The sequence below is a fragment of the Odocoileus virginianus genome, chromosome 20, assembly GCF_023699985.2.
Source record: "Odocoileus virginianus isolate 20LAN1187 ecotype Illinois chromosome 20, Ovbor_1.2, whole genome shotgun sequence".
In the NCBI taxonomy this organism is placed as follows: domain Eukaryota; kingdom Metazoa; phylum Chordata; class Mammalia; order Artiodactyla; family Cervidae; genus Odocoileus; species Odocoileus virginianus.
In genome coordinates this window covers 51,958,745-51,975,289 of record NC_069693.1, presented here as the reverse complement: position 1 = coordinate 51,975,289, position 16,545 = coordinate 51,958,745, and the positions used below count along the sequence as shown (strand labels likewise).

Here is a 16,545-nt window from a genome sequence, read left to right as displayed (position 1 = left end):
TGTAGCCTGCCAGGCTCCTCCATCCATGGGATCTCCCTGGCAGGAATACTGGAGTGGGTTGCCATTTCCTTCTCCAGAGGATCTTCCCAATCCAGGGATAGAACCATTGTTTCCTGTGCTGGCAGGTGGATTCTTCACTGCTGAGCCCCTGGGAGAGCCCTCCTACCCCATTAACTCGGGCGATGTATCTGGTATGGAGATGAATGGTCCAATTTAAAAAGCGCACCTCATACTCTAATGAGGAGTTAAGCAAAAATAGGAGTCTCTACAAACACATTTTAAAAGAGCATAGTGACATTCATGCAAAGTATGTGACCTCTGTACAGTTAAAATTCATGCTATTTTCACATTGTAAATTGAGCACTGAGGCTGCTAGTGCAGATAAGAGAGCATCAGAAATATATCTCCTAATGTTTAAAAAAAATCATAGAAGAAGGTGAGTGGGTAGTTTCAAGGTCTAACAAATCTCTAAAGCAGACAAAATTGGATTATTTGGGTGGGGTGATGGTGAAGGGTGTCACCATCTATTTCTTTCGAAAGAGAAAAAAAAAATACCAGTAACTTTTACTTACAGGACTGCCCAGAGGGATTGCAAATGTAAAGCATTGCTTATTGCTGTTTCTCTTAGATTATGAAAAAAATTAATCAGAGAATTCCAGAGAGTAATATGGTAAATACCCTTGAATTCACCATCCTGAGTGGACAAATATTTGCACTTTTGTCCCACTTGCTCCAGTTTTTAACTATATTTGTATGTCACTGAAATGTCCTTATGTAACTGAAGAGCTTAGCAGGGCTACAGTCAGTCAATTTTAACTTATGCCAAATACAATTTGTATGAAATTTGGGAGGTGAAAGATTGTGTAACATAGCATTTCTTGTTTTATTAATGAAATACTAGCAAATGGGAAGAAACCCACAGAATAATGCCTTGGATATTTCTATCATTTAAACTTTTTTTCCCCCACAAAGCATCTTCATGTATAATTTATTTTATTCTGTGAAAGTGTTAACACATTATTGACCAGAAACATATTAACAACACAAGTATTAATTTCAACAAAAATTCCCTGGTCACTAAATGTGTTAAGATCGCCATCAATATAAATGTGATAGGAAAGGAAATGGAAACCCAGGTATCATCTCTGGGTCTTAAAAATTGTATCTGGGATAAGAACCCCAGCCTCTTGACACAGTTTATTTGGCAGCATGGCACAATGCCTGAGACCCCAGAGGATTTCTGAGCTTGAGAACCCAGCACACTCACTGGACCAGATCTTGGCTGTGGGCAGGGCTTGGCTTTGTTTGCCCCAGCCCACCCAGGCCTTTCAGGAAGGCCAGGTACCCATATGGTTGGATTCAGAGACCTAGCCCCTCGGGTAGAACCAGAGATGTTTCAGGGTTAGGTGAGGGGCTTGTGGGCCTCCATGATTTCCCTGAGGATCCTTGTTGAACTGGGGCCCCTGAAATGAACCAGAACTCAAGAAGGACCTAGGACTGATGGGGCAGCCCTCTGGCTGGGGCACCCAGCAGGGCAGAATGGAGCTTACTCAGGCCCAGGTAGGACTCTGAAATGTTATGAATTGTGTGCAGCTGCCATCAGGTTGGGGCGGTACACTTTCCTGCAGGAGGCAGCACCCGATGCCCTCGGGCCCTGATGTGGCAAGCATCAAGTGTTCTCCACGGGGGCCTAAGAGCCAGGGCTTTGATTCCCAGGCAGACCTGACTTATCTAGCTGTGCTGCCACTCACTAGCTGCATGGCTTGAGCAAGGCTACCGAACCTTCTAAGCCTCAACAGCTTTGTCTGTAAAACAAGATAATCATTATCTAGCTCAGCATTGTCCAACAGAAACTGTGAGCCACATGTGTCATTATAAAGTTTCTAAGGGTCACATTGAAAAAAGTGAGAAGGAACGGGTGAAATTAATTTTAATAATTTATTTCCTTTAACCTGATGCTTTTGAACTGTGATGTTGGAGAAGACTCTTCAGAGTCCCTTGAACTGCAAGGAGATCAAACCAGTCCATCCTAAAGGAAATCAGTCCTGAATATTCACTGCAAGGACTGATGCTGAACTGAAGCTCCAATACTTTGGCCACCTGATTCGAAGAACTGACTCATTGGTAAAGACCCTGATGCTGGGAAAGATTGAAGGTGGGAGGATAAGGGGACGACATAGGATGAAATGGTTGGATGGCATCACCAATTCAATGGACATGAGTTTGAGCAAGCTCCAGGAGATGGTGATGGACAGGGAGACCTGGCATGCAGCAGTCCATGGGGTTGCAAAGACCTGGACATGACTGACTGACTGAACTGAACTGAACCTCATAGGTCCATAACACTATCATTTCTATGTATGTGTGGATGCATGCTAAGTCACTTTAGTCATGTCCAACTCTTTGCAACCCTGTGGACTGCAGCCCAAGAGGCTCCTCTGTCCAGGAGATTCTCTGGGCAAACACTCTGAAGTGGATTGCTGTGCCTGCCTCCAGGACATCTTCCTGACCCAGGGATCGAACCCACGTCTCTTATGTCTCCTGCATTGGTGGGTGGGTTCTTTACCACTGGCACTGCCTGGGGACAGCCCATTTCTATGTATAAACAATATCAAAACGTCATTTAGTGAGATATTTTACACTCTTTGGTGGGAAGGGAGCTACGTCTTCAATACTCCATGTGTGTTTACATTTACAGCACATCTCAATTGAGAGCTGCCTTATTCCAAGGGCCCAGTAGCTCATATGGTGAGTGACTATTATATTGGACAGCATAACTTTAGCTCATGAGGTTGTGAGGATTAAGTGAAATCATGTATGAAAGCTGCTTAGCTGCACTATTATTAATAATGTTACTATTATTTTTATTATCCTTATCAATAAAAAGCATTCCCACCCCAGGTGAGCATCTTCTTCACCCCATTACTGACTCCTTGAAAAGTGACTCAGGGAAGATTCTACTGAGCCAAGCCTAAAGGACCCAGCTCTCCATGACTGTTGGAGTGACCTTCACTGAGAAAACCTGTGAACACCGTTCTTCCCATTTCCATATGTATGCCACTTTGTACTGGGGTTCTGACATGCCTTCTGTCAACAGGTGGAAACTATTTCTCTGGCCTTGGAACTTGCTTTGGCCAATGGGAAAATTAGAAAATGTGACATAGGTAGTGATTCAGAAATGCTTGCATGTTGCGCTTTGCTTTCACTCATTGCTGGAGACTCTTCTGCTGCCATGCACATGAGCCTAGACTAGCCTGTTGGGTGATGTTGACTGACACATGCCACTAGCCAATGTCCAACTTACTGCCAGACACATGAATGAGGCCTTCCTAGGCCATCCATCTGAGCTAGTCCACATACGAAAAGCCACCTGGATAATCCAAAGAACCATGAAAAATAATCGCTATTATTGTAAATCACTAAGTGTTAGGATGTTTTGTTACGCAGCAAAAACTGACTGATACATTCTGAATCAAGGCTCAGAGATACCTCTTACCTGGGTGGGTAGTAGGGATCAAAAATGTGGCCATCTCCTGTATTAATTATACAGGACAGGTTTCCAATGTAGGGAGAGAGAAGCCATGTAAGGGAGATGGTGACATTGTCAAAGATGAAACTCTCATTGGACACCATCAACTGTAGGCCTGCAGATCAAAACACAAACACCATTTGCTGTTATGAAGCAAAATTGCATGTTTCTGTTTAAAACTTACTGTCTTCTGTCTACGTGTCCTTAGTGGAGCTTTTACAGCTTCTGCATGTTTATTCTACTTTATAAAGTTCTTTTGAATTTTGTTTTTCATCCAAGATACAGAACTTAAAATGTACAGGGGTCTACAATGAAAAGAAAGTCCTTCCCTACTGCTACTCCTCAGACCCCCAGATCTGGTCCCCAGAAGCAATCGCTGTTAACCAGTCTCCTGGGTCACCTTTTACAGATACCTACACATGCACAGGAGTGGCTGCTGCTCGGGCGCAGGAGGGCCGAGAGGACCTACTCCATGTTCAAGGTCAGGAGGGGCAGCCGTGAGAAGATACCCCTCGTCCAAGGTAAGGAGCAGCGGCTGCGCTTTGCTGGAGCAGCCGTGAAGAGATACCCCACGTCCAAGGTAAGAGAAACCCAAGTAAGACGGTAGGTGCTGTGAGAGGGCATCAGAGGGCAGACACACTAAACCCATAATCACAGAAAACCAGCCAATCTGATCACAGGACCACAGCCTTGTCTAACTCAATGAAACTAAGCCATGCCGTGTGGGGCCACCCAAGACGGTCGGGTCATGGTGGAGAGGTCTGACAGAATGTGGTCCACTGGAGAAGGGAATGGCAAACCAATTCAGTATTCTTGCCTTGAGAACCCCATGAACAGTATGAGAAGGCAAAATGATAGGATACTGAAAGAGGAACTCCCCAGGTCGGTAGGTGCCCAATATGCTACTGGAGATCAATGGAGAAATAACTCCAGAAAGAAGGAAGGGATGGAGCCAAAGCAAAAACAGTACCCAGTTGTGGATGGGACTGGTGATAGAAGCAAGGTCCGATGCTGTAAAGAGCAATATTGCATAAGAACCTGGAATGTTAGGTCCATGAATCAGGGCAAATTGGAAGTGGTCAAACAGGAGATGGTAAGAGTAAACGTCAACATTCTAGGAATCAGCAAATGAAAATGGACTGGAATGGGTGAATTTAACTCAGATGACCATTATATCTACTACTGTGGGCAGGAATCCCTTAGAAGAAATGGAGTAGCCATCATAGTCAACAAAAGAGTCTGAAATGCAGTACTTGGATGCAATCTCAAAAACGACAGAATGATCTCTGTTCGTTTCCAAGGCAAACCATTCAATATCACAGTGACCCAAGCCTATGCCCCAACCACTAATGCTGAAGAAGCCAAAGTTGAACGGTTCTATGAAGACCTACAAGACCCTTTAGAACTAAAACCCCAAAAAGTTGTCATTTTCATTATAGGGGACTGGAATGCAAAAGTAGGAAGTCAAGAAACACCTGGAGTAACAGGCAAATTTGGCCTTGGAGTACGGAATGAAGCAGGGCAAAGGCTAAGAGAGTTCTGCCAAGAGAATGTGCTGGTCATAGCAAACACCCTCTTCCAACAACACAAGAGAAGACTCTACACATGGACATCACCAGATGGTCAACACCAAAATCAGATTGATTATATTCTTTGCAACCAAAGATGGAGAAGCTCTATACAGTTAGCAAAAACAAGACCAGGAGCTGACTGTGGCTCAGATTATGAACTCCTTATTGCCAAATTCAGACTTAAACTGAAGAAGGTAGGGATAACCAGTAGACCATTCAGGTATGACCTAAATAAAATCCCTTATGAATATACAGTGGAAGTGAGAAATAGATTTAAGGGACTAGATCTGATAGAGAGCCTGATGAACTATGGACGGAGGTTTGTGACATTGTACAGGAGACAGGGATCAAGACCATCCCCATGGAAAAGAAACGCAAAAAGGCAAAATGGTTGTCTGAGGAGGCCTTACAAATAGCTGTGAAATGAAGAGAAGCTAAAAGCAAAGGAGAAAAGGAAAGATATTCCCATTTGAATGCAGAGTTCCAAAGAATAGCCAGGAGAGATTAGAAAGCCTTCCTCAGCAATCAATGCAAAGAGATAGAGGAAAACAACAGAATGGGAAAGAAAATTAGAGATATCAAGGGAACATTTCATGCAAAAATGGGCTCAATAAAGGACAGAAATGGTATGGACCTAACAGAAGCAGCAGATATTAAGAAGAGGTGGCAAGAATACACAGAAGAATTGTACAAAAAAGATCTTCACGACCCAGATAATCACAATGGTGTGATTACTCACCTAGAGCCAGACATCCTGGAATGTGAAGTCAAGTGGGCCTTAGAAAGCATCACTACGAACAAAGCTAGTGGATGTGATGGAATTCCAGTTGAACTATTTCAAATCCTGAAAGATGATGCTGTGAAAGTGCTGCACTCAATATGCTAGCAAATTTGGAAAACTCAGCAGTGGCCACAGGACTGGAAAAGGTCTGTTTTCATTCCAATCCCTAAGAAAGACAATGCCAAAGAATGCTCAAACTACCGCACAATTGCACTCATCTCACACGCTAGTAAAGTAATGGTCAAAATCCTCCAAGCCAGGCTTCAGCAATACGTGAACCGAGAACTTCCAGGTGTTCAAGCTGGTTTTAGAAAAGGCAGAGGCACCAGAGATCAAATTGCCAATATCCTCTGGATCATCGAAAAAGCAAGAGAGTTCCAGAAAAACATGTATTTCTGCTTTATTGACTACACCAAAGCCTTCGACTGTGTGGATCACAACAAACTGTGGAAAATTCTGAAGGAGATGGGAATACCAGACCACCTGACCTGCCTCTTGAGAAACCTGTATGCAGGTCAGGAAGCAACAGTTAGAACTGGACATGGGACAACAGACTGGTTCCAAATAGGAAAAGGAGTACATCAAGGCTGTATATTGTCGCCCTGCCTATTTAACTTATATGCAGAGTACATCATGAGAAACGCTGGTCTGGAAGAAGCACAAACTGGAATCAAGATTGCCAGGAGAAATATCAATAACCTCAGATAAGCAGATGACACCACCCTTATGGCAGAAAGTGAAGAGGAACTAAAAAGCCTCTTGATGACAGTGAAAGAGGAGAGTGAAAAAGTTGGCTTAAAGCTCAACATTCAGAAAACTAAGATCATGGCATCTGGTCCCATCACGTCATGGCGGATAGATGGGGAAACAGTGGAAACAGTGTCAGACTTAATTTTGGGGGGCTCCAAAATCACTGCAGATGGTGACTGCAGCCATGAAGTTAAAAGACGCTTACTCCTTGGAAGGAAAGTTATGGACAACCTAGATAGCATATTAAAAAGCAGAGACATTACTTTGCCAACAAAGGTCCGTCTGGTCAAGGGTATGGTTTTTCCAATGGTCATGTATGGATGTGAGAGTTGGACTGTGAAGAAAGCTGAGCACCGAAAAATTGATGCTTTTGAACTGTGGTGTTGGAGCAGACCCTTGAGAGTCCCTTGGACTGCAAGGAGATCCAACCAGTCCATCCTAAAGGAGATCAGTCCTGGGTGTTCACTGGAAGGACTGATGCTGAAACTGAAACTCCAATACTTTGGCCACCTCATGGAAAGAGTTGACTCATTGGAAAAGACCCTGATGCTGGGAGGGACTGGGGGCAGAAGGAGAAGGGGACGACAGAGGATGAGATGGCTGGATGGCATCACTGACTAGATGGGCATGAGTTTGAGTAAACTCCGGGAGTTTGTGATGGACAGGGAGGCCTGGCGTGCTGCGATTCATGGGGTCGCAAAGGGTCGGACACGACTGAGCGACTGAACTGAACTGACACATGCACAAGCATGTACATACTTTTTTATTTATACAGATGGTGCTCTGTTCACTATTTGGCACCTTCCATTTTTTTTTCACTTAATATATCTTGGAGATTGTTCTGTATGAATTCAGTCAGAGAGCTCTTATACCCTTTAATAGCTGCACAATGTACCCTAATTTATTTAACTAGGATCCATTGATTGTCTAAATGTACTTTAAAATGCTTTAAAAAGACAAAAGGCAAAGCATCTTTAGAAAAATTTCCTTGGTTAGGGTGGCTGATGAATCATCGTTAGCCATTTAGTGCTCCTTACATTTTACAAAACCTTAAGCTTCATAAGTTAGCCTACAGGATGGGTGAAGGGTAGAACTTCTGGGGTTCATGCAGCCCTGGGCTAATTTGTGCAATACCATCTTTTGGTTTCTGACACAAATGAGAAGGGAAAAGAAACAAAAAGGAGACACAAATGAAAAGGACTTTCCTGAGCTGGTCAGAAAGCAGCCGCGGTCCTGATTGGTCCTGATTCACAATCATCCGAGGAAACTCGGGATGCAGCAGGCTGTTCTGGGCACAAAGGCCGGGGGGTGTGGGAAAGGGGACTGCTGGATGAAGTTCCTCCCTTCAGAAATCAGAAGCTGATGTGATCAGAACACACTGTTTCACAAGGGACAGGATATTTGAAATCAAAGTCGAGACAGAAAATCTGGTCCATGTGGCAGCCAGACCCAGCTCACCCCCTGCCCTAAGCTGTGTGTGTGTCTAATGACACTGAGGCTGTGACTGGCAGATCTCCAAGGGCACCCTTTGTCCAGGAGCAAAATCACCAAACGGAAACTGCTGCCAAACCACGTGGCCTTTCTTCCCAGCAAACAAAACAAGACACCCTGCTAACTCTTATTCCACTCATGTGTGTTCCATAAACTAATGCCACCCCCACGTCCTGTACCTTCTCTTCTATGAAGCCTTCTTCCTTCTGTCTCTGTGGGTTCTGCTCTCCTGGATGGCCCCTAGGGACCCCAACCTTCCCTGACTCATCCTTCCTCTGCAGAGCTCCTTGCTCCATTACTCACAGCCTCAGTAGAATTTGCTGTTCTGACCAATTAATTGGTTGGACAAGGGCATAATGTGGTGTCCCAACCCAAGGGGAATTGGCATTGTTAGTAAGAATGAACTCGATACAACCATTTTGGAGGGTAATGTGGCAATATCTACTAACATTTAAAATGCACGTACTCTAATAAAAAGTAAAAAAAAAAAATAAATAAATAAATAAATAAATAATAAAATAAAATAAAATAAAATGCACCTACTCTATGACCCAGCATGTCTGCTACTAGGGATCTCTCCTCTAAAAATAATCCCAGGTACATGCCAAGATACATGCACAAGAGATCACCATAGAGTGATCTGTAAGAAGGAAAACTCAGATGCAGTCTAAGTGTCCATCAAGAGGGAAACAGGTTAAGTAAATTTTGACTTAATCTTATGACGGGAGAAGGCAATGGCAACCCACTCCAGTACTCTTGCCTAGAAAATCCTGTGGACCAAGGAGCCTGGTGGGCTACAGTCCATGGGGTCAGAAAGAGTTGGACACGACCAGCGACTTCACTTTCACTTACGATGGGATACTGTGCAGTCATTAAAAGGATAAAGTAGTGACTTGGAGAGATGTCCAGGATATATTAGTAAGTGAAAAACATTGAGTTGTAGACTAATATGTTTAACTCATGTATATTTGTATAAAAATATACATCTGTACATTCATGTCTATGGCTGTCTATGAAAATACTTTAAAAGGAAGGAAAATTTTATCTGAATAGTTAACAGTTGTTTCTAATAGCAAACAGGATTGTAGAATTGAATGGGGGGAGTTTTCCTTCTTGATTCATAAAACTTGCAGGAACTGTGGTAGTTGGGTTACGCTTATGGTTTTTTAGATTTGTGAAAGCCCTTGTGCATTCTAAAATGGCAGGCAATTGGGGGGGGGGTGGTTGAGTGGGTGTGGCATGTAGGAATCCTTCTAATCAAGTAATCTCGGTTTTGTCTGTTGTGTTTATTGGCTCAATCCATGAAATTTAATTTGAAAGGTCTTGGGGTTAAAACAGTTATTTTAAACTTCTGGTTTGATGGCTTGTTTTGCAACTGAACCTCAAGTGGTTTTCCCCCAGGCTAAGCCAGGCAGGGAGTTTTGAGTGCAGCAGTTTTGAGTGAGGAGGTCTCAGCACACAGCAGATCCACCCTGTGGATGGCTGCTGCCTCTGCTCCAAGAGGGACTAGACATGGCTTGGAAGTAAGAAGGGAATTCCCACACCCAGGCAAGCTGGGGACTCACCTTCCCGGCACAGGTACTGCACCCACAGGTAGCTGCCCCGGCTGGGGCACAGGTCTCCAAAGTAGGTCCCATCTGCTGCCACCTGGCAGGCCTGTAGCCCCTGGCACTGGCCTGGGAGGCGCCCACATCCCAGAGGAGACAGGAGCCGTGTGAAGGAGACAGGGGACAACACCAGACAAGAGATGAACGACCTTGCATTTGCTCATTCACACACCGCGCCCCCAGCAAGCACCAGTTGGTGTCAACTGAAGACCCGGCACCGAGCCTGGTGCTGGCTGAGAGAAAAGTAGATTCCCTCCCTCCAATAGCTCAGGGTCCAGAATGTTGGAATATACCAGAATCCCCAGGGGGGCTTGTGACGACACAGATTCCAGACCCTGATTTAAATGCAGTAGTTTTGGCCGGCAGCTTGAGAATTTGCTTTTCTAACAGGTGATGTCGAGGCTGCTGGCCCAGGGACCCCACTTTAAGAATCACTGGTCCAGTGGCATCTAGTCAGATGACCTAAGGTAGAATTCCACACCCTGAGAACTGGCAAAGAGAGGACAAGGTTAGGAACTCTGTGTCCGCCAAGGGCGCCAGGTGTCCACAGGAGAGGGGTGTGGTCTGGTCAGAAACTGCGGGTCATCCCAAACCCCCTCCCTCCACCCATGTAGATGTGATAGATGCCTAGAGAGGCCTGGAGAAGGGGCAGGCAGGTCCTGGCTCCCTCCTTGGCTCCAGAGCATCCTGGAGGTTTGCCCCGCACTACATCACCTTCCTTGTCCTCTTTTATCTCTCAGAAACCCATGCTTGCTCCAGAGTTTGGCATACATATTTATTTTTTAAAACAACTTTACTAGGGTTAGTGGCTCAGTAGGTAAAGAATCTGCCTGCAATGCAGGAGACTGCCTGCAATGCAGGAGACCTGGCTTCAATCCCTGGGTTGGAAAGATCCTCTGGAGAAGGGAATGGCAACCCACTCCAGTATTCTTGCCTGGGAAATCCCATGGACAGAGGAGCTTGGTGAGCTATATCATGGTTATACTCTTACTCTCTACTCAAAGAGTATAGCGATACCAAAGCTACCATGGAGTAGCAAAGAGTCGGACCTGACTGGTAACTAAAATTAAAATTTAGTTTTCTTTCTACTTTTATTTATATTTTTGCCTGTGCTGGGTCTTCATTGCTTTATATGGACTTTCTCTAGCTGCAGCGAACTGGGGCTACTCTTTGTGGCAGTGTGTGGTCTTCTCATTGCAGTAGCTTCTCTTACTGCAGAGCAGACTCTAGGCGCACAGGCTTCAGTAGTTGTGGCATGCAGACTCAGTAGCTGCAGCGTGGGGGCTTAGTTGCTCCGTGGCATGTACAGTCTTCCTAGACCAGGGATCAATCCTGAGTCCTCTTTATTGGGAAGCCGACTCTTATTCACTGTGCCACCAGGAAAGTCCCAGATTTGGGCATATCTCAGTGCTCTTTGCCTGTCCAGTTACTTTGCCAGGCAAGCCCCACCCCATCCTCAGATTCTCTCCTGGCCCTGATTCCTCCCCCTGTGTCATGGTTTCATGCCTCCCTCTTGTCTTGTTGTGTTCACTTGCCCAGTCGTGTCCCACTGTTTGTGACCCCATGGATTGCAGCATGCCAGGCCTTCCTGTCCCTCACTATCTCCCAGAGTTTGCCCAAGTTCGTGTTCACTGCATTGGTGATGCCATCCAACCATCTCATCCTCTGACTCCTTCTTCTCCTCCTGCCCTCAACCTTTCCTAGTATCAGAGACTTTTCCAATGAGTCGGCTGTTTGCATCAGGTAACTGAATATTAGAGCTTCAGCTTCAGCATCAGCTCTTCCAATGAGTATTCAGGGTTGCTTTTTTTTTTTTTTTTAGATTTGACTTTATCTGGTTCTATTTTTTTTTTTTTTATTAGTTGGAGGCTAATTACTTTACAATATTGTAGTGGGTTTTGTCATACATTGACATGAATCAGCCATGGATTTACATGTGTTCCCCATCCCGATCCCCCCTCCCACCTCCCTCTCCGCCCGATCCCTCTGGTTGGATGCATGAGACAAATGCTCGGACCTGGTGCACTGGGAAGAACCAGGGTTGCTTTTTTTTTGCTGTCCAAGGGACTCTCAGGCATCTTCTCCAGCACCACAGTTCAAAGGCATCAATTCTTTGGTGCTCTGCCTTCTTTATGGTCCAGCTCTCACAACTGTAGGTGATCATTGGGAAGACCACAGCCTTGACCATAGCCTTGACTGTATGGATTTTTGTCAGCAGAGTAATGTGTCTGCTTTTCAACACACTGTCTAGGTTTGTCATAATTTTCCTACTGAGAAGCAATTGTCTTCTAACTTCATGGCTGCAGTCACCATCCATACTGATTTTAGACTAATAACCCTCACCTGTTGTTATTAGCCATGGACCAATGACTCTTCAATTTATGTCTCTTGTCTAGGTTTCTCTTGAGTTCCGATCCTGTGTGTCCAGTCATCTACACAGCATCTACACATGGATGTCACAGGGTACCCCGAGTCTCTCATATCCTGAAATGAGGTTTTGATCTCAGACTAAAGTTCAAGTGTGTCCCCTAAAATGTATCTTGAAGTTCTAGCCTTTGGTGCCTGTGCGTGTGAGCTTACTTGGAAATAGAGTCTTTGCAAACATAATCAAGTTAGGATGAGGTCATTAGGGTGAGCCCTTTGTCCAGTATGATTGCTGTCCTGTGAACACAGAGACAGGACACGCGAAGCTGGAAGCAGAGATTAGAGAGACACATCTACAAGGGTTTATGGCAGAGTGTTGCCGACAAATACTGTCTGCTAGATGAGGAGAGGAAGGGCTCTCCTCTGCAGGTTTCAGAGCTAGAGAAGTCCAGCTCTCATCTTGATTTTGGACTCGGCCTCCAGACTGCCAGAGAATGTATTTCTGTTGTTTTAAGCTGCTCAGTCTGTGGTACTTGGTAAGGCAGCCCCAGGACCTGAGTACAATCTCCTTTCTCCCCTCTCCACCAGCTGCTCCTCCTCCAGCCTCTCCTCTCAATGCCAAGGCCATCCTGGACTCCCATTATTGATGAGTCCCATCAGTACTTCCTGTTTCTGAAACCTGTCCCTTTCTCTCCATCTGCACTGCCCTAGTCTGTGCCCCCAGCCTCTCTCACTTGGGTTTCTGGCATCAGCCTCCCTTGCCTGGACTCACAGCAGCCTGTGGGTGGCTTTAAAATACACCTGGCCATGTTCCTCCCCTGCTCTGAAGCTTCCAGTGCTCCCCCAACATCCTGGGCTGCAGCCTGGGTTCCTCGGGTGCGAGCGCCCCACCTCTACCTGCGCTGAGCACTTTGCAGCTCCCTACGCCTACCACACTCTTTCTCGGCCCCAAGACCGACACAGGCTCTCCCCCTCCCTAAACACCACCCCCCATTCACCCTGTTGTCCTTTTCCTGCGTGATTCCTATCAGATCTTCAGGTCTCAGTTAGATCTCACCTACCCTGGGAAGTGGGCCAGCCCTTTGACCATCAGCCTGCAGATCCACCCTCACCCCCCTTGGTTTCAAATTCGGGGAACTACATTTCCCACACTCCCCTGTGCTCTAGCAGGTGCTGATGGAAGACTGGAGACAATGTATTAGCCTATTCCTCCAGGAATAGTCATACTACGTCTACGAAATGTCCAGTGGCTGCTGTAGCAAATAACAGGAACTTGGTGGCATAAGCAGTGCACATTTATTACCTCACAGTTCTGGAGGCCAGAGGTCTGGGTGGCTCACCCGGGCTCTGCTCAGGGTATGACAGGCTGAAATCACAGTGTCACAGCAGGGCTGTGTTTCCTTCCTGGAGCTTCTGGGGAGGAACCTGCCTCCAATCTCACTCTTCCTGATGGCTGAACTCAGTTCCTTGGGACTGTAGGACTGAGGTCCCATGTCCTTTCTGGCTGTCAGCTGGGACCGCTCTTAGCTCTTAGAGGCCTCTCTCCAGTCCTTCCACATGGCCTCCTGTATCTCAGAGCCTGCAGTGACCATCAGATCTGTCTCATGCTCGAATCTACCCAACTTCTCCATCTGCCACGTCTGTCTTATGCTTCTAGCTGGAGAAAGTTCTCTGCTTTGAGGGGCTCATGCGATTAGACTGTGCCCACTTGGGTAATCCAGGATAATCTCCCTATTTTAAGATTAGCAACCATAATTACTTGCACAGAGACCCTCTTGCCACGTGAATTTATCAAATTCACGGTCCTGGCATCTCATCATACCCACAGTTCCGGAGACGGGGCGGGAACCTTGGCGTTCACAATTCTTCCTGCCCCAGATGGGAAGCGGTGCAGGCAGGACCTTGGCGTTCACAATTCTTCCTGCCCCAGATGGGAAGCGGTGCAGGCAGGATGCCTGTCACCCATTCTTACAGTAGCTCCTCTGCAGCCCCAGATCCCTCTGGCGAGGACCTCCCCGCTGGTCCTGGCTCCCACAAGGCAGCCTCCATCGTGGTCCCAGCACCTGCTGGGCAGCCCTGACTTCTGGTTTTGCTGTGACATCCTCTGTGGCTGTCCCTCCAGCCCTTTGGGACGGCAGTGGCTTTGTGCTGCTCTGATCTCAGGGTTGCATCCTTATCTCCTGTTTGGCTTCTCAGCCCTTCCATGACTTGGGTAGTCCACTCTATTGGAAGACCTAGCATGATTTCTGGTTTCCTGCCGGGACCCAGTTTGCTACATCCCTCAGCGTGAGTTCTTTCCCTACTAGGGGCACCCATAGCACTAGAGTACAGTCTCCAAGAGGGAGGGCATGTTTTGTTTTGCTTTGTTTTTGCCCACTGCTCTATCTCCTGCACACAGAACAGTGCCTGATACATGGAGCAGGTACAAAGTGAGTTTTGCATGAGTTACTAAGAAGCAGCTTTGCTCCCTTCTGTGTGACACTCAGCACAGTGCTAATAGCCTGCATTTGTGTCTATCTCCCCATTAGACTGTGACCTCTGTTGAAGAACAGATTGTGTTTTATTCATCGCTGAATCCACAGAGCCCACTATTGTGCGTGGCATACTGTTGGTGCTCAATTAATGTCTGTTGGCAAACTGACTGAATGAATGAGTGATGGTGGCTCTTAGATACAAACAGACACCTCCTGGGGCTCTGCCCATACCTCCTCCAAACTTCCCCCAAAGGATGCAGGGCTTCATCCAGTGTGCCTTCTGGGTGTGGCTACAAGGTTTGAGAGCTTGCACCTGAGTGTTTGAGGAAATAGCCCACTGAGCTCCACCTGTGAGTGAGGCATACTCATCGGCCCATCCAGCCCAGGCCATTCCCCCTTGGGGAGCCACGGTCTCAGGAATGTGGGACCAGCGAGGGAGTCGGAGAGGACCACCTAGCTGAAGTCAGCATTTCCTTCCCCGGCGCCTGCTCTAAAGGGAGCAAGGGCAATGTGGGTCAGACGTGTGGGGAGAGGAGCAAATTGTTTTCCAAGGGAAAATCCTTGTCACCAGACGAACCTGGCTCAGAGGCAGATTTAATCTGGTTTAGGAAAACAAGGCTCTGGAGAAATCCTCCCATGTGAAAGGGAGATACCACCCAGAATGGTTGTTTGTTTGGACAAAGAAAAACAATTATTTAAGGATTGTTCACATAGCAAGGATCAATCCACACATCTCTCAATAAAGGAAGAGCTAAACTATGATATAGTCAAATAATAGGTGAAACAAATATGCTAGTACATGTATCAAGAGGAATGATGGGTGATCTAACATTTTATTTATTTTGGTAATGAGAGAATGTTAAGCAAATAAGGAATAATGTTAAGATCTGACAAAGTTGGGTATTGAGTCCAAGGAGTTTGTTGAACTGTTTTTTAGTCTTGTCTGTACATTTGAATTATTTTGAAATTTTAGAAGTTTAAATTAGGAAGAGAAAGCAGTATCGTTTGCACTGCTTGAGCAAAATGGCGTGGGGAGCAAAATGCCCACCAGATTCATCAGGTGGCTTTGATGTCAGGTGAGGTGTGAGCCACAGCCCCCTTACTCCCTTACTTGGTGCGGGCAGACTGGCCGGTTTTCCCCATGAAAGAGGCCCAAGTTCAGATGTGCAGGTCGTGCAGTCCTCCCAGCCCCCTTTGCTGGGCACAGGACACCGGGAAGTGCCCTGCCCTGGCAGCCAAAGCTGCAAAGCCCTGGGGTCCTACCTGCCACCTCATCCTTGACGCTGACCCAGCTGCATTCCTCCTCCAGGTCTGAGGGGCGTCCGGCCTCCTGGATGCAGTAATGGGGTGTCCGGCGCCCATAGAAAGCCTCCTGGATCTGGATGACCTCCCCCGAGCCACAGTGCATGGTGGCATTGAGGCCCTCGCAGGCCAGACTCTGGCCGACACCTGTGGCAAAGGTAAGGGGGACACATGGCCGCAGATGGGCCAGTGCCCGTTGGTGGGAAGTGGAGGGGCCTCGGGTCAGGACTGTGAGATGCTGGACACAGTGGGAGCTGACTCATCAGGGGTGAGAAACAAGGTAGTGAGCATGAGCGTGGGTCCAGAGCCAGACTGCCCAGGGTCTGGGCCAGCCCGGCCTTGCTCTGGCTGTGCTGCCTTCTGCAGGTTACTTGGCTTCTCTGTGCCTCCCCTGAGTGGGGCAGTCAATACCACTCCCCACAGAACTGTTAGGAGGATCAGAAGAATCTTTACATGTAGAGTCGGGGCTACAGAGGTGGCAACTATTGTTCTGCCTGTTTAAGTACCTTCCTTGAGCCTTATCCGAAAGCAACGCCTGGAACATTAAAGATGCTAAACAAGCATTTTTTGAATGAATGAGTGATTTCATTGGGTCTTTTTACCAGTCGTGAGCTGTACTGTTATCCTCTTCTTTGGTGACACTGGGCTCTGTGGGGTCCCTATGTTGAGACCCCAC

At 46.7% G+C, this 16,545-nt stretch overlaps 1 protein-coding gene across 1 annotated transcript in view; it reads right to left on the bottom strand.

The window, feature by feature from the left end:
* LOC110143931 (polycystin-1-like protein 2) overlaps nt 1-16,545 on the bottom strand; it is a 106,035-nt gene that overhangs the window by 81,058 nt on the left and 8,432 nt on the right. The window contains exons 3-5 of the mRNA XM_070451499.1: nt 15,831-16,016; nt 9,688-9,798; nt 3,497-3,644 (exon numbers count right to left, since the gene is read on the bottom strand). Of these exons, the coding sequence (XP_070307600.1) occupies nt 3,497-3,644; nt 9,688-9,798; nt 15,831-16,016 (445 nt within the window). The remainder of the gene's footprint in view (nt 1-3,496; nt 3,645-9,687; nt 9,799-15,830; nt 16,017-16,545) is intronic.